This window comes from Fragaria vesca, linkage group LG6, assembly GCF_000184155.1.
Source record: "Fragaria vesca subsp. vesca linkage group LG6, FraVesHawaii_1.0, whole genome shotgun sequence".
Lineage (NCBI taxonomy): Eukaryota > Viridiplantae > Streptophyta > Magnoliopsida > Rosales > Rosaceae > Fragaria > Fragaria vesca.
In genome coordinates, this window is record NC_020496.1 from 4,533,958 (window position 1) to 4,559,694 (window position 25,737).

Here is a 25,737-nt window from a genome sequence, read left to right on the forward strand (position 1 = left end):
GAGAGAGAGAGAGATTTGGAATATTGCAGATCGGAGGAAGAGAAAAGATATTTTTGGTTGAGGCAATGACAGTTTTGTAGATATTTCTTGGTACTATGTACTATGGGCCTGAGCTTATGTCCTTATTTGTTTAAATCTGTTAAAAGTTGGTTTTTTTTGTGTTTTACAACTGTCTATGGTAATGGTTTGTCATTTTCTAAACAAAATAACTGTTATGGTTTGTAATCCGCGTCTTGTTTGCTAAGTTGTCCTTTTCCAATTAGACCAAGGATTATTACCTGAACCTCGAACCAAGTAAGTAGCTAATTAAGTTCTATTTGATTGTTCAACATTAAAGTTCAACTCAACAAAGAAAATCGAAAAAATTTCTTTCTTCTAATTAGAAGGTCAAAATTAAAATAAAATGTCTCTTCTCTCTCCGCTCTCACATTTTGACCAGAATATATATTAGAGTGAAACTTTTTTTAAATAGGAAAATAAGTTGAATAAACTCAACCAGTGTACCACACAATACGTGATAATTCCCATAAAGTTATCCCAGTCCAATTAGGCCAAGGACTAATACATAAACCCCAAAATCAAGTAGTATAAATAGCTGAGTTATGTTCTCTTATTGTCCATAATAAACCTCAACTCGAGAAAAAGAAAAATCTAAAGATTAAAAAAAAAAAAAAAAAAAAAAAAGTACTCTCTTTTCTTGCCGGGCCGCTCAAGTTTATTTGACCCACCCGGATCCATCTTTAAAACCCGGAACATCAGTCTCTTGAGAACAGCAGCAGTCTGACTCTGTTCTTGAATGGTCAAAATCCCTAAATTATTTTCACCATCTTCCTGCTACTATTGCTGTTGAGGCATCGATTCACGTTCTTCCGGTCAATTTCGGACTGGCCGGACTCCAAAAGGTCAGATTTTCTTCCATTTTCAATCTACAACTTGTTCATTTCTGTGAAATTAACTCATAACAATAGAATCTGAAATGTTGTTGGTAGATTGAAGTGAGATGTGTGTGAATATAAATATATAATCAACCTTCCTCTACTAGATTAGTGACATTTTGTTTTGTTGTTGTTGTTTGTTGAATTCAGGAATTTCAGAAGAAGTTAATTTATAATTTGATTTGAGATTAGTTAGGATGGTTAAGCCGACAAGAGAAAAATGGACAGGAGTTGTTGGTAGATTTTTCGAAGATATGGCGAGGACGATTCCTAGGAGGACTAGGTATAAGGGGGTTTGATTTGCTCTTGGAGTTTATAAAGTACCTTCACCTACTACCGCATTTCAAGGACAATGCTGTTGCAGACTAAACGTCATGTAGGCCGGAAGGTGATCGGAGCTATGTCCTCTGTTAGAAGGATGCGAGACAAATTAATGAAACATTGTGGAGTAGAGAGTAGGTGGTCGAATAATCTCCCTGAAGAAATCCTGCATTTGGTTCTACAGCGGCTTTGTATACAAAATTATGTGCGGTGTAGGTCAGTATGCGTTTCGTGGCGGGGGATTATTGATATGGCGATTGCCAGCAAATGCATTAGGCCTGCTCCTCAACTGCCATGGCTTGTGCTCCATGTTCATCGCTTTTCCCTCAAAGATACTTGCTTTCTAAGTCTGAGTGACCAGAAAACCTACAAGCCGAATCCCACTCATATGAATAGGCTCAACTGTGTTGGGTCAATCGAGGGGTGGTTGGTTATGGTTGATAATGCTGGTTGGCATCCCGAGGCTTTTATGAATCTCTGGTCATTCTTCATACATCGTCGTTATAGCGCTTATACCACTGTCAACTACTTCTTCAATCCAGTATCAGGGGTCAAGTTACCATCACAATCTGCTATTCCATGGATCAGTGGCAGGAACCATCGGCCTACCTTCTTTTATCAGGTAGTAGCCTCTTCAGTACCAACAAGCCCTCATTGTCTTGTTGCTGGCCTTTGTTCAAATGGTCAAGGGCCAACTGATAAATCATGGACTCCCATTACAGGGGAGGAGGTAAGAGGTCTCTATTTTGAGGCTATAGAAATAATTGATCGGAAAATATATGCCGTGACAGAGAGATCATCTATGTTTATTATGGTGTTTGACATACAAGATGCCCATGGCAGCTATCCTAGCTATAACACTGAAAGGTTAGTTATCCTTCACCCCAGGCCACATTCTTACCGGAGCTTCAATCTTTTAGCTGATGGAGTTAGGCATGTGACTGACATCGAAAGCAATCACCTAGTGAAAGATTCTGTATCAAAGGTGTTGTTTCTGATTCTTTGTTGTGTCAGATTTGCTTGTGAGGTAGATCCAATAGTTCCTTGGCACGAGATCATAGATGATAATAATACCATTCCACTTAAGAGTGATGGATTTCGAGTGTTCAAGCTGGAGTTTAATAAAGGTGCTCGATGGGTACAAGTTGATGACTTTGGTGATCGGATTTTGTTTATGGACAGGGCGGGCTGCAAATTCATCCCTGCCTCATTCAACAATAAGGCAGTCCTAACTAGAAATTGCATCTGTTTTGCTTTTGACAGTCCTTGTTGTTTTGCAACAGTGTCGTCAAGCAGACGTGATTTTGGAGTCTTTTCGTTGACAAACAAGACAATTGATCAGTACGCTTTCCCTGAAGATCATTCCTGTACCCGGTTAAATGCTCAACCTGTCTGGTTCACTCCAGACTTCTGTTAGCCTGATTGAATCAGCGTTATTACATCTTTCTTTCTTTTAGCACATTTGCAGATTGTATATACTTGTGTAGTCCAAATGAATTAATCGGAAGATGGATATGTTCATATTTCATAATGCAAAAGGAGAGTTAATAAACACAGTATTGCAACTATGTAACAGCAGTGAATCCTAGTGTCAAAAAAAAAAAAAAAAAAAAAAAAAAAAAAACAAAGCAATGAACCGTTTTTCTGGTATGGTTTGAAACTTCATTATCAACGTATTGCACAACCTGACTTGCTATTAGTAATCATATCCAGAACATTCATTAACCACTAGATGCGACTAACGATAACACCCAAACCAGGGATATAAATCCAGAAGAAAACAACAAGAACAAGGAAATTAGGGGAGAAATCGCTTGTTTATAGAAAGTGAAGGTTCTGATACCGAAAAGTAGACATGCAGCTATATAAGAGTCTGAGACCATATGATGGTAATTACATCTTATCCTTAACACACCCAAACCTAAATATTATATTGATAATCTAATGCATATGCATAACTCTCCCAAATAGTTGATATATAAAGTAACATATAACAGCTGTGAAGAATCCACTGAAGACCCATGCCCATGGTTTGCCAGATAAAACTTGCTCTCAGTCTCCAGATCTGGTACCCAATTGCCAATTGACGTTCTTGGCAACAAAACTGTCATGCGTGCAAACAGAGAAACAATGTGGGGGCACTGAGTGCAAACAGGGGTGCTAGCAGCATCCAAGGGGTGGTAGCTGGAAATAGTGTGGTTGTTGGTAGCAGTATCAATGGCCCTGCAGCTAGCAACGAGAACACTATTTCAGCCGGGAATTTGATTGCTGGTTCAGCTATTGGTATTGGAAACAATGTCGCCGCTGGTATTAGTGTTAATGGACCTGCAGCTAGTAGTGAGAACAATGTCTCAGCCTGTAGTGTTAACAATGTGAATGGTGGTTCAAGTGGTGTAATAGGCGGGATTGCGGGAATAGCATGTCGGTAAATGGTGTTGCGATGCAGCCGAAGAATCGTGGAGGTGTGGATCGATACTGAGCAACACCATTTACACCGATTCTCTTGGAGAGTTATTCTGCAGATGTATAAGAAGTTAAATGAAATTTCTTATCACCTTCACACATAATCTACTGTAATTCTTATCATCATCACACACAATTCCTTTTTCACAATTACACATCTACTGTAATTCTTGTCATCATCACGCACAATTCCTTTTTCACAATTACACACAATCTACTATAATTTCTTTGGGTAGGGTTCTTTGGGTAGGCCCGGTCACAAATTTTCAAGTAACAGATACGTCCTTCAATAACATAACTAAGAACAAAGGTCAAGGACAATCCGATAGATGTATAATCTTCCACAGACGAGGATCATAATACAACAATAAGAGACAAAATGTGCATAAAACCCAATACTAGCCTACCGCAAAATATATTACGAAAAAGAATGCATAAATAGCTCCCAATTATCTTAGAAATATATAGATCTAGTTTGCGTTAAGTGAACCGAAACCTGATATAGATGAACAAATGTGGTTTCTCAGTTACCTGATTTGGGTCCATAGCTTCCAGGTCTCTGAAGTCGTATGACTCGTATCTCTGTCGTAAGCCCTTTTCTGTCGCCTCTTCTCTCACTCTAAAACCCTTTCGTGAGGAAGCAGAGAAAGTGAAAAATAAAGAGAGAGAAAATGAAGAGACGCAGGATGAAAAGCGTTTGATGAAGCCTCTTTTTGGGCCTCATTTTTTGGGCTTTGTAATGTCATGCCATCGATTTTTTTATTTTTTTTGGAATGAAAAGGTATGTTTCTATTAATAAGGTAGAAGTAGAACGAGACATTAGGTTTTTTTTTTTTGATAATGAAAAACTTCATTAAGGGACAAGCCCAAAAAAGCCTAGCAACTGCTAAAGCCCAAACCAAATACATCAAAGTAGAAAGAAAGCTTTTCCTCTGAATCAGAATCGAGATAGAACACGGAAAATGGGATAATAGTTCACCCTATGAAAAAAGGGGACAATCGAGACATTAGGTAAGGTAGAACGAGACCGACATCAGACTCACCCTATGAAAAAAAGGGACAATAGTCAGTTCGGATAGCAGCTAAACACAAAGTAACAAGTACCCAAATCTTGTAACCACATCACCTTTAACCTCTGCTTCCAAAACAACTCTTCTAAGTAAAGCCGAGATTGGAGGTTAGTAAACAATGCACACTTATCTTCTTGTTAAGAAGCAGAAATAGGTTCTCCCAAGCTCTTCAAGTCGATTACAAATCACCATCATCTTAAGTTTTCGCCCACATTTAAGAGTGATGGATTTCGAGTGTTCAAGCTGGAGTTTAATAAAGGTGCTCGATGGGTAGAGGTTGATGACTTTGGGGATCAAATTTTGTTTATGGGCAGGGCCGCCTGCAAATTCATGCCTGCCTTGTGCAACAATAAAGCAGTCCTAACTAGAAACTGCATCTATTTTGCTTTCGATAATCCTTGTTCTTCGGCAACCGTGTCGTCAAGCAGACGTGATTTTGGAGTCTTTTCGTTGACAAACAAGACAATTGATCAGTATGCTTTCCCGGAAGATCATTCCTGTACCCGATTAAATACTCAACCTGTCTGGTTCACTCCAGACTTCTATCAGCCTGATTGAATCAGCTTCTTTATGATTATCTTTCAGCACATTTGCAGGTTGTATATACTTTGTCTAGTCCAAATGAATTAATCGGAAGATGGATCTGTTCATTTATGCAAAAGGAGAGTTGTGAGTATTGCAATTTTTTAACAGCAATGAATCCCTTGTGTCTGGTATGAATTGCAACTTCCTGAATCAACGTTTGGCACAGTGACTTGCCAAGTCTTTGTGGAGAAATTTTTCAGTGCTACGGGAGGACCACGTGGCAGTCTGACGTGGTCCTACTTTCTAATCAAATTTAGACATGTAGATTTTCTTCCCGAAAAATTATTTCAGCTATTTTGTCAAAGACCATTTTAGGTTTTCTGTTGTTTTTTTAATACTAAACCCTAAGCCCTAAACCCCAAACCCTAAACCCTATACCCTAATCCCTAATCCCTAAACCCTATACCCTAAACCCTAACCCTAAACTTTAAACCCTATACCCTAGACCCTAGTTTGAACTTGCTAAATACCCATGAATGTCATTTCACAAAAAATAGAAAATATTTGTTTATATTTTAGTTGTAATCCACATGTTTAAATTTGATTGGAACATAGAACCACGTCACACTGTCACATGGTCCTCCCGTAGCATTTAAAAATTTCTCAGTCTTTGTGTCCCTTCTTGAATTTTGGACTAATTTCTAGTTTTGTTTTCGTCCTGTTTAGGGTTATTCATTAACTTTCTTTCTACATATTAGTAAGGAATCGTATCCAGAACATTCATTAACCACTTAACTACTGGATTTGACTAACAATAACTCCTTTCTCTCCAGCACAGTTTTGCGCCCACCAACTTAAACAGCAAAATAACCTTAAAACAAGAAACAGTTGCTTGTATATGTTATCTAGAAGGAGAAGGCCTTTTACATATTATATATGGTCCTGGGAGAGAATGAGAAGCTAGGATAGAATTGAGTAATGACAGCGCTGCAGAGATCATCTACTTCATTTAGAAGGCAAGGCTCTTCTGGTCGAATTTGGGACGAAAATCAGTGCAAAACACTCCGAAAAAAGTCCACTCTAGTCACAATTTCCGTCCACCAAAGTGATGACATGAACCACGCAAATTGTAACGAAGAATTTCAAGGGAGGTCAGCTGATTCACATTCCCTAATAAATTCCTCTTCACCTTCCCATCGTGAACAAAAAGCTTCAAGGTGTTCTTTTCCTAACCTCTTGTGCCATTGTTTGAGGTCTAAATAAAGTTCTTGTTATAAATACATTATGAAAATTTCAGCACATCTCTTTCTTTTTTCTCAATCTTACTAGTATACGAGTCAGTTTTATAACTAAGCAAGCATACTGTTGCTACCTGCCGACTGCAATGAAAACATCTGTCAGCATTCTGGGAAGTTTAACCCATGCAATATGCATGAACTTTAAGATGGAGAGCTAACTCAATCCGGCGGTTTGCAACCTTGAAAGAGAAAGCAGAAGCAGTCAAGAGTATTAAATGCCAATAAAATAATTTGCTCATCTTTATTTCTCTTCTAGGCAAAACTGTACATTGTAAGAAGATATATACAAGTAAATTAGAGATGCTCAAAAGGTCCGACTGCAAACTTCAAAGGTGAAGTGTGATCTACAACCTTATGGTATCGTGGAATTAACTTATTTGTAGGTTCCTATCTGATCTGAAAACCTCTAGTATTCAAACATTTCTTGGGATTACATGGTGTTCTTGACTCAAGTTCCCATACGGTAAAGATTTTTGTGTTCATCCACCTTACGCAGCATAACATACTCGGGCAATACTTCTGCCTTGTTCCTGCATGTTGAAGCATTTGTAGGGATTGTAGAGGAGTTTTTTTACTCAAGTTCCTAGATGGTAACGATTATTGTAATCAAGTTCATCCAACCGTACGCAGCATAAAATATGCTCGGGCAATTCTTCTGCCTTGTTTCCCTATTTAAACATTACAATGTACAGCAAAGATTAGGGAGTGGATCTTAAGTAGGAAGTAAACCGACCAAGCTCAGAATCACGAAGATATATATTATTTACCTGAATTGTCAGACCAAAATCCAGTATTGATAGCTTCATTCTCTCATGAAATGATTCAATACCCTTTCTGGATACGTAGCTGAATCTGTGCAAATCTAAATCAATCTCAAAGTAGTTTTCTCCCTGAAAGAGTGATGAGGGGAATAAGAGAATTTAGTAAGACTATATTCACTGAATGGTATGCGGAAATATCTTTAACAGAAAACTGACCAAGTAAAATTCATGTTGAGGGCGTGAAAGGACAGGTTTTTCGTTGCATGCATTCATTAGCTTCCTCTCAGCTGTGTTTAAATTCAATTTGCTGAGTTCATCCATATTTACTATTCGGCCCAATATTTTCAATCTTTCCCTGAAGGGTGCAATTGTATCAACAGGGAATCCTCTAACTCTCTCCACTTCATCGTTGATGAATTTCTGTCAAGGAGTGAAACAAGGAAACCATATATAGTTAATCAACTGAATGTATTAAATCATCATCAAAATAACTTAGTTACAAGGTCCAGTATTACATGAAAGACTATATACTTTTATAATTCAAGGATCTTACAGTTAAACTATCGCGGAAATGAGATGGAAGGTCTTTTGAGTAACTTTCAGAAAGCTTAAAATACATGACCAAATTCATTCCTTCTCCATCATGTTCGCTTTGAAACATAGAGATAGGATACAGAGGTATCTGCAGTACACAAATATGAGCACAGAATGTCAGTAAAACTATTAGAACAAAAACTATTTCATAGAGAACAGTAAAGTTATGAGGATATCAACTCTCTAAGCATGCTCAACTAAATGTACAAAACAAACAATACTCGTCATAGTTCAGCATTTTTCAACTTCCAGAAAAAGAAAAAAAACAATCAAAATAGGAGAACATATATAAGAGGTAGAAAGCTTGGGAAAAGAAGGGTGTACATGAGACTATGAACACTATGATCATATATAGTGTACAAAAGACTATGATCAGGCAATTAAAGAAGCGATATGATCAATCTTATCAAACCAAATAGTATTCATCATAGTCGGCAGCATTTTTCAGCTTTCCAGACAAAACGATAAGCAAACAATTGAAATAGGGAAACAAATCTAAGAGACAGAAAGCTTGGATATGAACATTATTCATATATTTCGAATGCTACACAGAGATTATGGTCTGATGATATAATTCGATTACCAGAGCAAACAATAATTGTCATAGTTTGCAGCATCTCTCAACTTCCAGACAAAAATGAAAGAAACTGAAACTGAGAAATAATGTAAAAGGTAGAAACTTGGGAAAAAAAGGATCAAGGGGTAGGCACCTGAACATTTACAACAAGAATAGAAGGGACATCTCCATCTACATTCACAACAGGAAGTTCCACAAAGCGAGCGATATGATCAATCTTCCTCTGAGACAAGAAAATATCAACCCCGAAAGGATAATACGCAGCGCAATTGGGAGCTAACTCTTTCTTTTTGTCCCTATTAGGAAAACGAAGAGTTAATCCAACAATGACTCAAACAGATTATTCAAATACGGAAGATAAACAATTACACACTACTGAAACACTAAGTTCTTCCTCTCATTCTCACCTAAGATAATTCTTTCCCCGGACTTTGAATGTGTTTGGCTCAAGAGGTGACCAACAATCTGCCATTCTCTTCCCCATTGGGCAGTATGGAATCGTCGAACCTGCTATCGGTCTTCTAACAACCGCCCTGGGCGAAACTAATAAACATACAAAAAATCAAAATCAGCTACAAAAATGCATAATAAGTTGATTAAGTTCACAGTAAGCTGGCAAAGTACAACAACACTCACCTAATGTGGGATCAGCTGGAGCAGCAGCAGCAGCAGCAGCATGCCCTTCCCTCCACTTAAACGAAAGCCTAGACGGCCCCAACCTCTTCCGAAAACTCAACTTGTTCTCCACCGCTGGAGGACTACTCGAAGGAATACAAGGCAGGCAGTTATTCTGAACAACCGCCAACCCTTGCATTCTGTCACTCTCATCCCCACCACCCTCCCTAGTCCTCTGTAACGCGCTCTCCGAACCGTTTAAAGACACCACATCTGCGAAACCAAAACCAATCCCCACTTCAAATTCCCAACCCAATAAAAGACTAATAATAATGATACCAAATTCAGGAAAACAATAACACATTACCATCATACACACTGTAGAACTCTTCATCTCCTCGCTCCGAATCCATCACTGAAGTACAATCAAACCACGCGCTATCCATACTCCCTATTTACCAAAACCGCTACTGAATTCAATCAAATCAAACCATCCGAATCGGAAAAAATGTGGAAAAAGCCGGATTCATCGGAGTGAAACTCTCACCTTGGTGTTGAGGGTTGGTGGATTTGTTGGAGGAGGAAACACGCCGCCGGATGATCCGTTTTTGCCGGTGGCCGCCGTTCTTCTTCTTCTTTGACAATCCCATCGCCCAGCCCTTCGGCCTCGACACACATGCTCCCATTTTCTCACCGGAAAATCCGACCCGAACTTTTCCCGATCGGATTTCCACAGTCTCAATGAAAAAGACTGAAGCGCTTTTTGCAGTGATGAGAGAAATTAATATTATTCAGATTGGATTTTACGACGACGATCGGCTTCGAAGCAAATCTCTATAGTGTAGCAATTCTCGTCTGTTTGTTTTTTCGAAAAGTCAAATTACGACGCAGTAAATAAACGACGTTTTGGTGGACGCGCTTTTTCCCACGAAACGGATGGACGGGTGTGGGAGTGACACGTGGCGAGTGGGTTGTGACGCCAAATCTACTTCGAGAGTTTATAATGTGGGTCTCTGATTTCAATATATCTACTTTGGCACGTGTTTGTGTGCTATTGGGTACGTGTCGAGTCATTGTTTTTGATTTTTTTTGGTTACCTACGTCGACATGGGTGGGTTATGTGTAGCGTCTTCCATAATTGACTTGATCTACGTCCAGCTCACCAGTGTTAAGCTAAGCTGTATGTTTATGAATTACGATTAAGAATTGTCAAATATAAGATGCGCCCATTTTCTCTCAAATTAAAGAGTAGCCATGACCAAAATGACCAAATGTTGAAAGACATGAACGGAATATATGGTAACCGTGATTAAGACCGTAACTATAATAAGGAAGATACACACCGGTAGGTTTTTTTAAATACTAGAGCAATCTTAGGTTCTGTAGAGTAACGTCGGTGAGCCGTGGTTTGGTTGGTTAAATTCAAACCTCATAAACATATGTAGAATGTATGAGTTATTAATAAAAAATTATTTAAAAAAAAATAGTTCTCGAGAGGTTTCTTAATATTGTATTTGATTTATTATAGTAAATAAGTTTCGAAATAACTACTATCTATGGCCGCTTAAGAGCTGACATTCTTGCTCTCTCAACATGGTTTCACCATAATCAAAGTCGAGGGTGATTCTAAGATTTTCAATATCTTGATCTATCAATAACGTCTCTTAGCGCTTTCAAATAGTTGTTACTGGTGTTAAACAATTTACATCTAATGGTGATTGACTACGATGTGACAGAACGTGATTTCTTCATCAAAAAACAAAAGCTTACTTGGGCTTGGATGTGAATGGGTCTGACCCGACCCATTGTTACAGATACTAAAAAGTAAAAAGAGAGGTGAAAGTAGAGCTCGGGCAAGTAGCAATGGCGCTTTCATCGTCAACAATTCTATCTCCGTTCAGACTGAGCGTAACTCCAGACAACTCCGCCTCATCTTCAACCTCTCTCCCTCGCTTCAATTTCTCCTCCACCGCACCATGCACCAGTCGCCGACCTTCTTCACCTTTCGTCGTCCTCTCCTCAAGTAAGCATTCTCATCTCTCTCATTCCTCAAAGTATCAAAATTTCGTCCATTTCTTCCCGAAATTGAAGTAATTTAACGGTTTCAGAGTCCGGCGATCGAGCTTGGAACGATGCCAAGCGGCAGTTGATGGAGCAGTACGGCTTCGACCCCGACGTCGCCTTGACGGAGCCGACTCGCAAGGTTCCTCTCTCTTTCTCTCTCTCCATTGACTGTTTCTCTCTCTGGTTTGACTATTGTTGACCGGAGAATTGGAATATTAGGGAAAGAAGAAGAAGAGCAGTACTGAGCTACAGGAGGCCTCAGAGGCTGAGCCTAAGGCCAAGAGAACCACGCATAAGTTGCTTCAGGTACAAATTATGTGGCTTTTTTAGTGATTTTGTTATTGCTGAGATAAGAATGCAGTGTGTTTACTATTTAGGCATGATGAATTTTGTTGATCATGTAGAGAGTTGCGTTTTACATTTATGTATTTCGCAATTCGGAATGCAATGATAGTAATAGTATGAGCCATGAATCTGAAATGCGGCGGGGCATGTAGGTGCTTGGAGGGAAGGCTCGGAGGATGAAGTTGCTTTCTCCAAAGGGAATGGATGTACGGCCGATGATGGAGGTTGTGAAAGGTGCAGCCTTTGACATCCTGCAGGTAATTCTTGTATCTCTATGTGAAGAGGGTTGTCTACATTGTTGGTGGAACTTGTAGATTATGACATGTTACAATGTGTCTGTGCTTGCAAGTTGATGTTTGTGCTTTGAATCTTCTTAGGCTGCAGGTGGCTGTCCTGCATCGTTAAGGCCTGGCCGTTGGTTAGACCTGTACAGTGGTACTGGATCTGTTGGAATAGAAGCTATTAGTCGAGGATGTTCTGAGGTATGGTTGACAGACTACATCCCATCTCTTGCTACTACTAACTCTTATAATTGTACTACCATGTCACATCTCTTGTGTGGTTTGGTTAGGAAACTTACATATGTATGATTTTTAGGTACATTTTGTTGAGATGGATCCATGGGTCGTCTCAGAGGTTCTACGTCCAAACTTGGAATGGACAGGGTTCCTCGATGTTTCAGTTATACATGCTGTGCGTGTTGAAAAATTCATAGAACGTGCTGAGAAACTTGCAGGTATGTGCTGCTAGTCTCTCTTTCTCACAACCAAATGTCATTATATAGCAGTTTGGTAACCACATTCTGTTTCCTTATTGACTCCATTCATTACAAAATGCAATTCAATTGCCTGTAGGTAAAGAACCATTCGATTACATTAGTGTAACCCCTCCGTATACACAAGTTGACTATGCAGTACTGATGGATCAAATATCAAACTCGGCGTTAGTTGGGGAAAATACCTTTATAGTAAGTCATGGTTATTTATCTCTTGTGTGTGCTTATGTTTTTGCTTCCTGTCCCTTAATCTCCACAATTTCATGATCTAGGTGGTTGAGTATGCAACGAGGACCGACATGCTTGATTCATGTGGATGTCTTGTGAAGGTACTGCAAACTATCAGCAGTTTGTCTATGAATAAATAATATCAGAATTGGTTTATACATATGCATTAATTATATTCTACTATGCTTCTACTATATTTTTAATTTGCTTGTTCTCCTTAATGGAGTTGATCCAGATGCTATTCAAAGAGGTGTTGGCTTTATTGTGCCAGGGTACTCTTGTGTTATATGTTGGAGTAGTATGGAAGCTATGTGTTTCTGGGAATTTAATTGCTAATAATCTACCATGACACTGCAGATAACCGATCGGCGGTTTGGCAGGACACACTTGGTTATTTATGGACCTAAGTGGGCCCAGAAGAAGAAGAAATTAGAAAAGTCACCACGGGGAGTAGCAGTAGAATTGTAGAAGTTGGACACAAGTCTTCAAATAGAAGGGAAACTGAAATCTGGAGCTAAGATAGTTTTGCAGAGGGGCAATGGCACATTCTCTAATCCTGTGTTGAGAGAATGAAATATTTTATTCCCAGCAACTTTAAGTCTGGTTGAAGGCTTGTAGCAGCTCCACTGCACGGTAAATTGATGTTTCCTGGGCATTGCATACTTTCAATTGAGTGTCACAAGTTCTCATAAGCATGCATAATTATATGCATATCATTACATCTCCCTGATTTGTGGACTTATATATTGCAGGTAACCTACAGAGGCTTCGCTAATAGAGTTCTGTAGCTGATCAACAATTGTTAGAAGAGAAGTCAAACTTTTTTATGTTAAAGCTGAGTTTTGTCAAAAATGTAAGGTATCTGAAACTGATTTTGTGTAGATATATTAATACATTGGTTGAGAGTTAAATTTGCACTGATGGAATTCCAATGCATTTATCTTCTAAAAAATAAATTTAGTAATGATCTCTGATTCTGAATAATAGGGTCACTAAATTCGTGAATTATCACCAACTTATCATTGAAAGCCAATAAACCTATTTTGTTTTGATACTGTTGCTTTGATCATGTTGTAATGGTATTGATTCGTGTTGGTGAATAGTTTTGCTTCATTTAAGGTTGGAGTGGAGGCATTAGCATCAAACTGATTGAACCCACTAACCGCTCAATTATGCTCCTGATAAGTGATAACTTAGTTGATACAAACACTTTTGACTGAAAATCTGTTGGTTGTTGTAGCACAGAATTAATACTGGACCCCTTAAAAGCACAATGTATGTTCACCTAATAGAGGTGACAGCATCCAAAAGAATAATTTTCATAAAGAGAAAGAGATATGTATTTTGATCAAATGGAGGATGTTGGGCCACTTCAATCAGTATATATTAAGTTTTGTAGGAAGAAGTATGCTGTTCTGCAACCATAAAGAAGTTGCACAGGGAGTAGGGAAAGACTATTAGGAAATTAGATTCAGCTTTGCATTAAACCACGACATAACCTTAGGTAGAATAAGCTTATTTTGGAGAGAAATTAGCTTTGACCTTGTTACAGGCCTTTATTGGTAAACCACGGATTTGTGTATTGTTATTCATTGTGAATATAATTTTATGTACAAGTAAATTTGATTCTGCGACTCACACACACACACATGTTGCACATCACAGAAGTATTAACATTTTCTGCTTGCATGTCCTCATATATACAGACCCAAGTAGAAGAATCTGGGACAACCAAAGCAGATAATAATTCTAGTCAATTCCGAGTTGTTTTCTTCCATTTACTTTCTGGCTGTATAATTTCAGTTATTTTGGGTTTGGGATCAAAGATTATATGTTTGGTTCTAGGTATTGGATTATGATATATTTAGAATTGCATTTTACATTGTTTCTTCATATCATGAATTGTATGCATTTCGTTCAACTGTTCACTCATGTTCTCTTATAGCCTAATGTTTGGGTCATTCTTTTCTCTCCTTTCCCTCTTTATAACTTTTAGTTACTAATTGAGCTTAGTGTAAGTTGGGACCCCTAGGGTAAATGTTATCAGATGGACCCTGGTCAATTGACAGACTAGTTTCCACTACCTATTTTTCATGAAAGATTTGGGACCGATTATGGACTGATATCTTCTATAATTGATATGAGTGTCCCACGTGTATCATTAAACCTTAGTTATTTTTAAGGGAGCCATGGGTTAAAAATCTAGGATTGTTGTAATTAATTATCTTTAGCTTTTAAAGTAGCAGGGAGATTGTTTGAAAGTAAAGTAGTTTAAAGCTAACTTTAATATACTGATAGGAAATACTGACTACGGACCACGAACTGGATGTCTATTTCAGTTGGATTGCCATGGTGTCCATAGTTCTTCAAATACTAGCAAGTTTAACTACATATCAGTTTTTATAGACGGTGACAATGGGTGGATGTATGTTATTCATAAGTGCCTTAACAGTTTCAGGTTTGTACTAGAAACACCAGTAGTTCTTTTCAGGTTTTATTGTCTGATTACAGGATTATTGTCCACTTAGTTCTATGTTTTAGGATTTCTGGAGGGGTCCCCCACATGTATTGCCATGGCATCTCCTCTAACTGTCACTCTCAGGGTGAATTCTTGTCATGCTAGGGGTGTTACTGACATTTATGAGTCTGATTTTGTCGGAAGAACTCCATATGATACTCTTCTTATCTTATGAATAAGAAAGTAGATTTAGATTCCTTCTGTTATTTTAGAAGATGTAAAGCATCTCTTCTTCTGGCCAAGGCGTTTGCTATAAGTACTGTACTTGTCTTTTGCTTCCCTGTTCGGATATGTATTCTTTCTTCTGCTGTACTGAATTTAGTATATTAGTTCTGTGCACATATATATGATCTTATTGAACACTTATTCCTGTACAAGTTTTCAAGTTTTGCATATCCATTGCTTATGAACGAAACTACTTCAAAATGTTATGAGATCATCTTTCCTGAAGAGTAGACAATGCTTTTGTGATGACTGCTTAATTTCATGTGACTGATGTTTTCGACTAAGGAATAGAAAAACCATAGATTGGTTGCATCAAATTAAGAACTGATTGGTGTTTTTCTATTTCTCTTTCAGCATGCATTACCTTTTCTTTTTCCTTTAGGTGGGACTTTAAATTTCTGTTTTGAAATTTCACATAACTTGGAAGGCGTAATAGGACAGTTTGCTTGATTACCGAGTGGAAGATTTGTTGATGTGAAACTTAGTGCCAAATCTAATGAACTGTTATTAAGTTTCAATGAAAAGCTGCATTAGACCCTTCTTTTCATTTTAAATGATACTTGATTACAGATGAAGCTTGTAAGGAAAGGAGATCCTTAGTAAGCAAGAAAACTCTCGAACTCTGGATGAAGTTTTAGATCTGGCACCTTTTAGTATTGTATTATCAAATTATTTGGGTGAGATCATTTACATTTACAGTGTGAGATGAATTTGATTTTAGAAATGAGTGGTTATCTTGTAGTCTGGAACCAAGTATCTATTATAGGTGGGGAGGGGAACAAGCATCCCGGTAATGAGTAAGAGTTGGTTCCTCAGTGCTCATTGTTGCCCTCTTTCTTATATAATAGGGTAGCTCCAGGCTCTATGTCTTTTACAAACTTGGAGTACGTAAGGTTTAGGGTGATAGTGAGGTCCCCATTAGCTGCATGAAAATGCACAAACCAAAGCAGAGAAAGAGGGTTCAAATGGACCCGACCCGTTCAACACACCAAAGCACTAGAATAACGAACTTTTCTGTTTTATTAGTCTCGTTTTATTCTCTATCTATCTATCTCACTCAGATTCACATCTCAAGCAATATCTCCGTGTATGAGCCTTTATATAGAACCAACAACTCTACCCGCCAAGTTAAAGATCACCTAATCATTTGGTTCTCCTTGTGTGCTCTCCTTTTTGTTCTCTCTTCTGCTTGTTTGTCTGAGAGTTTATCTTTGCCCTCTCACCACAAGCATTGGTCTTCGATAATTCTTCCTCTCCATCCCTGTTTGAAATGGCCAGCCTTATTGCTTGGGTGGAAAGGCAGTAGGTAAAAATTAAGAAAAGGGGGAGGGCGTTAAGCGATAGATGGAGAATTCAGGAAGAAGTAAGGTTTTAAGGGCTCTGTTTGGACTTCTTCTGCTTCTTGGTGTCTTCTGGTTCTTCTCTGCAGCAATTCTAGTGAACCACGCTACGGGACCCACTGTTACAGTTTCATCCACCAGAGTCTTCAAGCATTGGAAGCTGACTGGAAGGGAGAAGAAGCATGCTGTTGTTTGGGATTCTTCTACCTTCATTTTCGTGAGCAAGAGACGAGTACCGAATGGACCTGATCCCATTCATAACAGGTACATTTCCTTTCCTTCATTCATTTGTGGTAGCATTATTGTATTTTTCTTTAGCTTAGCTGGTCATACTTGAAGATGCTTGAATTATGATGGGACATGCATCCGGAGACAAATGCCCAAAAGAATACCAACAAAAATATCTAAAGCAGATCACAGTAGTTAGAAAGAGAATATATTGTTTCCATATTTCAACTGCATATATATTCGGTCTCTTGTTTTTAGTGACATGATGGTGAACTTTTTTACAAACAAGTTGCTGTTTTCTTCCTGAAGAATTCGATTTCTCTTTCTGTTTTTGGTTAAAAGGAAATATGCACCTGTGTTTCTGTTTGTGCATTACTATTTTTCATTTTTGATTGGGTAGCGAGTACAAAACAAGAAGATGAAGAATCAACTTGGCCCAGGTTCTGTATTATATAATATTAGCTTGAGTTAAAGAAACCATGTCCATGTCCATCACCATCTAGTATTTGAGATATATGGAAATTGATGATTGTCTGTCTCTTTATTAAAGCCTTCTTTATGTATCAAACTTTCTCTTATTTTCATAAGGAACACCTTAAGGCCTTGGAGAAAGAACTAGACAACTTTTCTTATGGGAGGGAACATGTAGAGAGCAAAGCTCTTCTTTTCCTTTTGATAATTTTGTTTAATTCATTGTTTTGCTGCATTAGAATCCCAAATCGTAATCTTAATTTACTGTATTCTTCAATATAAGAATAGATCCACCAACCCATTGAACTAGGCATCTCACCATCATAGTATTTTCCATATTTAACGATCAAGTCACTCAGAGAAAAGAAAATGATGTCTGTGTATGTTTTGCCTACTGTTGACGTACTTGTTTATCAGTTCATGAATTCCTGATCCCTTTTTATATGCAAATTCAGGAGAGCAGTGAAGAGTAGACAACCAGCCGGTCGAGCTTAACCATGAAGGGCAGTGTGAAGCAAAAGAATTTGAGCAGGAGGCAAAGCTTGTACAATAAGTTATCTATCTGCATTCTGCGATCCGTGCAGTTATTTATGATATTTGCCTCCCTTAGGAATATTAGGATTTGTGGAGTGATTACTTATTAAAATTTTTGGAGAAGGTAGGTTTAAAGAAGCTCACTAGTTTGATGTCCAACTCCTGAGCATTGTGTAATGTGATTCGTTACTGTGTTTGAATTCCCAACCTTATTGTAAAGTTGTTCATGGGCATGAAAAGAAACCCATTTAAGCTCAAACACAATATACACATTCAAGATTACAACTTGGTAATCTTGGGTAAGCTCAAACACATTCAAGTTTGATGTCCAACTTGGGTAATGTGGGAAATTTCAATATATTTCACTTGTAAGCTTGCCTTGTATTCAATGTTATGGAGACATGATGGATAGGATTCTATTTTGAACTTAAGAAAAACAAAGAGACCAAGCAGAAGGAAATCTAATGTTTTGGAGACAAGTTGATACTATAAGAAAATGCAAACACACAATAACGGTTCTAGTCTAGTCCCACATTGCATACAATCATGGAGTTGGGTAGCTAACTTGTATGATTCACTGGCTTTCTAATAGTTAGGCTTTCTTCAAATGGCTTTCACTGTGATTGTGTTCCCCAAGTAAAGCAATTCCCTTCTCTTCTTGAAACTAAAAGCAATTCTCTTCCAATTACTGAATAAAGGTACCCTAATATCAAAACAATCCTTTGAATGGTGTGCTTAATTTGCTTATACTTTTGCTATAGATATTTCAATTTCATCATTATCTTCAAAAGATTTATCCAAGTTGGTACGAACTTTCAAGTTTCAAACATAACCCACCAGCGTAAAAAATATTTGATTGAGAAGAAAAAAAGGAAGAGGAAAAAAGAAAAAGTCATTGTATTCAAAGTGAAGAAGATGAATATGCAAAGTGAAAATGAAGGAGCCAACTCTGTTGATTGCTTTAGCTTTTGGTTCCTTTACTCGTGCTCATTTTGATTGATTCAAGAGGGAAAAGAGAAGGTCCAAAGTAAGTGAGATTCAAATTTACAGTCCTTTTTTGATGCATATAGGAGACAGATTCCCCTCTCGTGCAGTTCCTTTGACTGAAAGAACCAAAGAGGTAAAGAGATAGCATATCTTTTACCCCCGTAAAACAACAGTTCGACCCAAAATTACTGAAAAAATGGTTAAAAAGGAGACATATTTGGTCACATTTTAGCTCAGTGGCTTGTGCAGTGGGTTTTGGTATCAATACTTTGAGAAGTCTGTATCAAACTGCAATTGGTTGGTAGTTTCGAATTTTATCAATTGGAATACCATTGTGAAGATCATGTTTTATTGAACGTATTTCTTATGAAATCTCATGCTTTTGACATCGAATTTTGGATTTTGGTATTCCTTCAATCGGAACACATGCTAAAGATCACTCTTTACCAATGATGAGATTGAAAAACATGACAAATATGAATAGAAATAGGTTCTGCATGCTTTGGTACATTGAAATAGGGTTTTGAAAGGATTATAGCTCCCAAATTTGTTTGACCTGATGTATATCCTAGCGGTCTTGTGTCATTTTTAACAGCTCAGTAGCTAAATGTAACTAAACATGAACACAAGCTTTATACCATAATTGAGATTCTTACTAATAACAACTGCAAAATTGTTCATCATTTACTTGAGATATTGGGGGAAACAAAATAAAATCGAAAACGACATTTTTCTTCAGCACAACCAAGACGATACCTTCTAGGTTGGTTTGTTTTGGAGGCAGCACAACCAAAACGTTATAAGATTGCAAATAATGCAAATTGAGGTATAAGAGATACTATTATGTACCCAACTCTTCGTAGTAGGTTAGCATAATGGAATGGTGCAGTCATACGATTGAGGCAACACGTTATAAGATTGCAAATAATGCAAATGGAGGTATAGATACTATTATGTACCCAACTCTTCGTAGTAGGTTAGCATAATGGAATGGTGCAGTCATACGATTGAGGCAGCGTTGTAGCCGGAGACTTTTACCCTCTTTCACTCGTAGATGACTCCACCATTAATCTCTGCGTTGGGGTTACTTTTATATTGAATCCTAGAAACAAACCATGTCTGATTGTCAAAGCGGAAGCTCATTATGTGGTTTATGGGGAAGAAAGAAAAAATGTATTTTATAGTGATGTTGAAACGACAAATACATAATAGTTTCAAAAAATAAAAATGTTTTCTGATTCCATCTGGTTTGTTACATTCATCTGATTTTGGATCGGCAATTCTCTTCTGCAATCTGATATTACCGATTCAACCCATCTAAATGGTATTATGTGATCGATAATTATTTCTAAAACAAATCAATGAACTATTGAAGGGACAGCGAAGGAGACGGGAAATTTGGGGTAAGCACAGACCACAACATGCAGACCTTTATAGTTTGAATATCATCATATGAACGTGAATTTAGCCTTGCAAAAGTTTCACTCCCACCTAACATTAGTCTAGTGGTAATCACTATGCAAGCTACTCAACCATAGATAAGATTAACAACTGTATTCAGTGCCCAAAACTATTTCTTTGCTACTGTCCTTGTGCAGTGTGTGATTATTGCTGTTCTACACTTCTACATATGAAAATGGTGACCAGAAACAATAATGCAGGGTAACACCTGTGTGCCAAATACCGTTAGTATATACAAAGAATGAGGATTTACACAACTAAAATTACTGGCAAACTGGTAAGTTACTGAACAAATGCGCTAATGAGTATTTGATATAGTATACTAGAACAAATATGATATTCGAGCTGCCCCATATGGTGTATTGGCTAGGGGGAGTAGCCAATACACCATTTATGTCCCTGCTATACACTAATATATCCAAGTACTTAGAAAATACCAGTGAAACTTCAAATCACTAATCTACAAACCCTCATATTGCTGTCCTCAGTATAGAAACAAGGTTTACTACATACTGATGATATATAAGCAGATGGAAATGAGAAACAAACAAGGTGAAGTACTCTACAGCTCCTCATAAGCAGGTTTAAACAATATAGAAAGGCTCGGTCTGTATTGATTAGTTGAACTCAGTTCAGGAGTATAAGCTATTCATTTGGGCAAGCCCAAACATAAACTGATTAAGAACATGGTTAGCTTTCCTAAACAGTGAATAAAAACCTAACCATTACAGGGAAAACAAAAGTATTTCCCTGTGTGGCAGGGAGATACGACAGCACCCAAAATTTAATGGCCATAAACAGGAAGCATATTACATTTATCACTGCACCTCAGTTGATTATTGTTTCATATACATATAAATGTAACAAAGGGCAAACAAATAATAGGAGGCCTACTGTTCGGGAAGTTTATTGTAGTATACAGCTAAACTACAAAAATAGGGAAAATCAGCTAAAATGAAGATCACACCATTTACATATGGGCCTTTGAGAACTTACCTCAGGATGATTTTCTGTCGCCACATTGGCATCTTTGTCGTCCCTGTTTCTTCATTGATTCAAGTCAAAACTCAGTCATTCATGATCTGGCTTGCGGAAAATCAAAGGAAACTCATCATCTTGTTCAGAGAAACTATGGTCTCTGCGCATACTCTTCAGTGCGTGGTAAACCTGGTACATAGACCACCTGTCCTTGGGCCTAGAAACAACACATTTACAAGCAATTTTCAGAAATTGTAGAATTTCATCGTCGTGTCCTTTTCCACAGATATCCTTGTCAATGGCATCCTTGTTTCGATCAGAACTAGAGAGATGATTCACCCAATCCACTACATTACCCTTAAAACCTTCTTCAGCAGTCCCGACTTCAAGAGGCTTTTGCCCAGTCACCAACTCCAGGAGTACTATGCCAAATCCATAAACGTCCCCTTTCAGTGAAGGTACCATAGTACTTGGATACTCAGGAGCTATATAACCAAGCTCTCCCAAGTCCCCATTAACGAAACTGCTCTCATGAGAATCAGATGTCATAAGCTTTGCCAACCCAAAGTCCATTATCCTGGCATCAAAATCCTCGTCGAGGAGAATCACATTGGAGCAGATGTTCTGGTGTACAATTGGAGGCTGGCAACCATGGTGAAGCCAAGCAAGTCCCCTTGCAGCCCCCAAACCAATCCTATATCTAGTTGACCAATCCAATCCATCACCACTTCCATGTAACAAAGAATACAAAGTCCCATTCGACAAATACTTATATACCAGCAGCTTTTCATCCTCCACAACACAGTAACCCAAAAGGGGCGCCAAATTCGGATGCCTGAGCTGTCCTAACCGGTTCATCTCCAACCGAAACTGCTTCTCCCCAAGCTTACAAGTACTAAGCCGCTTAATTGCCAGCGCCGACCCATCAGGCAGTAGCGCCTTGTAAGTAGTCCCAGTCCTAGTCGAAATGATCACATTCTCCTGACTGAAATTATTCGTAGCTGCCATCAAATCCCCCAGCTTAACTTTCACCAGCGGTTTCTGAAACAATGAAACCTGCACCAGCCTATGTGCCCTCAACTTCTCCGCCCAATCCTCCCTCCCAACATCATACCCTCCTTTCCTCCTCTTGTCCACCCTCACATGGAACCACCACCACAACCCCAAAGCCAGCAACAATGACGCCGCGGCACCAAACACCCCTGCAGCAATAATAATCGCAAGGCTCTTCTTGCTCAACCCCCCACATTTCTTAACCGGCCCTCCACACAGCCCGCTATTCCCAGCAAAATCAGCCTTGTCATAACTATCAAAAACATCAGGCACAGTCCCACTCAACTCATTATTCGCAACCGAAAACTTCTTCAACCTATTCAAGCTAGACAACTCATAAGGAATACTCCCCGAAAGCTTATTATCCGAAAGAATCAAATTATTCAAGAAAGTACAGTTACTCAAATCAACCGGGATTGGACCCGTGAATTCATTCCCGGACAAATCAAGAGTAACCAAATACGGCAACCAGGAACACAAATCTTTAGGTATCATTCCATTAAGGTCATTCCCTCCAAGATCCAGATTCTGCAAGCTAATGCAGTACTCAATCGACTGGGGAATCGTACCTGAAAGAGACATGTCCCTGAGCTCGAGATTGTAGATTCGATTCTCGCGATCGTTCCAGCAAGAAATACCCACAAAGTGGCAGACGAAGCCCACAGAGGAGTTGGTGAAGTCCCAAGAGTCGAGCTTCCCAAGAGGGTCATTGAAAGCTTCTTTAATCCCCTTAAGGCACTTGACGTCGTCTTCCACAACAGCTTGGTAGGATGAGAAGAAGCTCAAGAACAAGACCAGGGTGAGAACCCAGGTGGGAGTTGAGCTAAACATAGTGGAGTTAATGGAAATGGAGAGATGGGTTGTGCGATTTGGGTCTAGAGGAGAAAAGGGTGGAGAGGAATTGTCAAATTTGCGCGTATTCTGAAAAGGGCCATTGACTTCAGTACAGGAGATGTTTCAGGGAAAATGGGGTTTAATTGGACTGCATAATTCAATCAAAGACTGAGAGTGGGTGATTCATGGTTGATTGAGAAATTGCATCAAGGGAGATGCTTTGAGGTTGCTTTGACTAAAGACTAGAGCTTTGTTTTTGGGCAGGTATTTTTGGATATTTGATGGCTTTATTTGACTAGGTCCACAAGAAATGGCTGAAACTAAGAGTGGGAATGAGAATATACAATATAGTACTCAGTTTTTTTATTACTGGGATTTAACTGATTTTGTGACTAATTTGTAATTAACTGACCAAAAACCAGAATTTGTGATTTATGGAGTGACCAATGGGGGTGGCTTTTTGTGGGTAGCCAATGAGGTTGGCGAATATGCATCTTGAATCCCCACTCCCCACATGTAATGGGTTTGAAACTTTGAAAAGGGTAGAAAAGGTAGGAAGAATAGTAGAAAACCTAACTCACTTTTATATAGTTTTACGGGGTTTTTTTTTTTTTTTAAAGTAGTTTGGAACCTAGTCTAGCTGGAAGACATGACATCATGTTTGGATTTTATTTAAATAATCATAAAAATTACAATGTCTAAAAGTAAAAATACATGACGGAATATATAAAAAGAGAATATGATATACTCATCTCTTCAACGAAACCAAAAGAAAAAACCATAAAAAAATAACACAAGTAGTCCATTATGGTCAACAATAAGGCCGAAAGTCTCCAACTTGACCTTCTTCATTCCCCAAAGTGAATACGGCAACATGAAATGAGATAACCTCCAGACATATTAACCCGCCCTATGGTATGGATTACCCATTGCATCCATATGCAAAAATGAGAGAAGTTCAGATGGGGAAGAATCATACCAAATTAAAGATGTGGATGTCAAACTAAAACTCGTTATTTTATCAGCCAATTCGTTACCCTCACGAAAAATATGAGAATAAAGAAAATTCATGGCACGAATTCGTTCAAGGCAATTAACCCATAAGATACGCAGCGGCCATGGTGGATTAAAAGAAGAGGAAGATAGACAAACCAAAATACTAGTTGAATCATTATCAAGCCAAATATGATGCCACCCCAATTGATAAGCCAATTCAACTCCAACAATGGCCGTTATTAACTCAGAGAAAAAAAACACTTTGTTGGCATAGTCCTTGACAATAACCTCCAATGAAATTCCTAAAACTATCCCTGAAAACACCACCACAATCAGCAAGGCCTGGATTTCCTTTAGCAGACCATATGTATTAAGTTTTAACCAAGGAATAAGAGGAGGATGTCATATAACAAGATGTGGAACTCGATCGTTGAATTTTCGGCACTAGAGTGACATAGAGTGACATGTAACCCCATTAGTAACTTATTGTCCAAGATCCCAGTAGCGTGCCCAGGCATGTGTGGAGCATAAAAAGGATCCAAGCTTTAATTGAGCGAAAAAACCCTCATGAGTGAAGGCTTTTTATTCTGAAAACGTAGCTTATTTATAGTCTTCCAAATAGCCATTAGCGAAAAGAGACCACTAGCAATCCAAAGATTCATCAATTGTGAAGAGAAATGTTTACTAGTAAATGATCTCCAAAAATCAATGAGCGTACTTGAAGAAGGGAGGCGAGTACCAAAACACCAAGCAAGCCATTGCCATACATGTTGAGCAAAAGTACAAGTGATAAAGAGATGGGTCAACGTCTCCTCATGGCCAAAAGTCATGCATAGCTGACAAACTGAAACCACATGAACACCCTGCTTTCTAAGTTGATCATTAGTATGTAATTTATTATGAAAAAGATGTCATGCAATCATAGAATATCGAGGTGGAGTAGCAATGCAACCTCCCATATTTTAGAGACCCAATTTTGCTCACTAAAGCGAGGCCGAAGCAACTCATATGCATTAGAGAATGAAAGAGTATTAGGCTCAGGAACAGTGGGAAGATGAGTATTCATAATTTCTTGCACCAAAATAGGGAAAGTGGTGTGAAACCTAATGGGAAGAACCCAATGTTGAGAGAAGCAAATGCGACTTAAAATACTTTGAGAGATGGTTGAGTGTCAATAATCACATGATTCAACCAATTGTCTGACCAAAATGAAACTAATTTACCATCACCAATACTCCACCTTGAATGTTGATAAGGGAAAAGAGACACGTAACCCGTACTATATTGATGAACCAAAATACTTATACTTCATGTGTCTGGAGATTGAAAACCTACTATAAGCAAATATAGCTTTAAGGTTATTGTCACAAATATGTGCAAAATCCAAAATAGGAATAATTAAGTTGATAATGTGAGTTTTAGATGAGATGCAAATAAACTCAAGATTGGTACCATGTATTAGTGTTTTAGTACATTGTAATGACATGATTACTTATTTGGAATAGCAAAGGTTATGAATCATGAACACCTGGATGAAGAGA

At 38.3% G+C, this 25,737-nt stretch overlaps 5 protein-coding genes across 5 annotated transcripts; 3 read left to right on the forward strand and 2 right to left on the reverse strand.

The window, feature by feature from the left end:
- Positions 1-825: 825 nt before the first annotated feature.
- LOC101309469 lies at positions 826-2,673 on the forward strand. Its single transcript, XM_004304913.1, has 2 exons — positions 826-902; positions 1,086-2,673. The coding sequence occupies exon 2, from the start codon at positions 1,288-1,290 to the stop codon at positions 2,671-2,673; it is 1,386 nt and encodes a 461-aa protein (XP_004304961.1). The 5' UTR covers positions 826-902; positions 1,086-1,287.
- A 4,277-nt stretch (positions 2,674-6,950) lies between these two features.
- Positions 6,951-10,015, reverse strand: LOC101303718. The gene is made up of 9 exons (XM_004302324.1): positions 9,707-10,015; positions 9,527-9,610; positions 9,181-9,432; positions 8,952-9,087; positions 8,678-8,840; positions 7,927-8,055; positions 7,590-7,793; positions 7,380-7,502; positions 6,951-7,280 (listed from the first exon to the last, which is right to left on the reverse strand). The coding sequence occupies exons 1-9, from the start codon at positions 9,843-9,845 to the stop codon at positions 7,188-7,190; spliced, it is 1,323 nt and encodes a 440-aa protein (XP_004302372.1). The 5' UTR covers positions 9,846-10,015; the 3' UTR covers positions 6,951-7,187.
- A 1,001-nt stretch (positions 10,016-11,016) lies between these two features.
- On the forward strand, positions 11,017-13,537 carry LOC101304011 (putative rRNA methyltransferase YlbH-like). The gene is made up of 10 exons (XM_004302325.1): positions 11,017-11,182; positions 11,268-11,362; positions 11,443-11,529; positions 11,721-11,825; positions 11,946-12,050; positions 12,166-12,304; positions 12,423-12,535; positions 12,616-12,672; positions 12,929-13,204; positions 13,324-13,537. Exons 1-9 carry the CDS (start codon positions 11,023-11,025, stop codon positions 13,037-13,039), a joined length of 972 nt encoding a protein of 323 aa, XP_004302373.1. The 5' UTR covers positions 11,017-11,022; the 3' UTR covers positions 13,040-13,204; positions 13,324-13,537.
- Positions 13,538-16,469: 2,932 nt separating this feature from the next.
- LOC101304300 (CLAVATA3/ESR (CLE)-related protein 25-like) lies at positions 16,470-18,078 on the forward strand. The gene is made up of 2 exons (XM_004302326.1): positions 16,470-16,918; positions 17,809-18,078. Exons 1-2 carry the CDS (start codon positions 16,659-16,661, stop codon positions 17,846-17,848), a joined length of 300 nt encoding a protein of 99 aa, XP_004302374.1. The 5' UTR covers positions 16,470-16,658; the 3' UTR covers positions 17,849-18,078.
- Positions 18,079-21,147: 3,069 nt separating this feature from the next.
- LOC101304592 (probable inactive receptor kinase At1g27190-like) lies at positions 21,148-23,257 on the reverse strand. The gene has a single exon (XM_004302327.1). It carries the CDS (start codon positions 23,195-23,197, stop codon positions 21,407-21,409), a length of 1,791 nt encoding a protein of 596 aa, XP_004302375.1. The 5' UTR covers positions 23,198-23,257; the 3' UTR covers positions 21,148-21,406.
- Between the last annotated feature and the right edge of the window lie 2,480 nt (positions 23,258-25,737).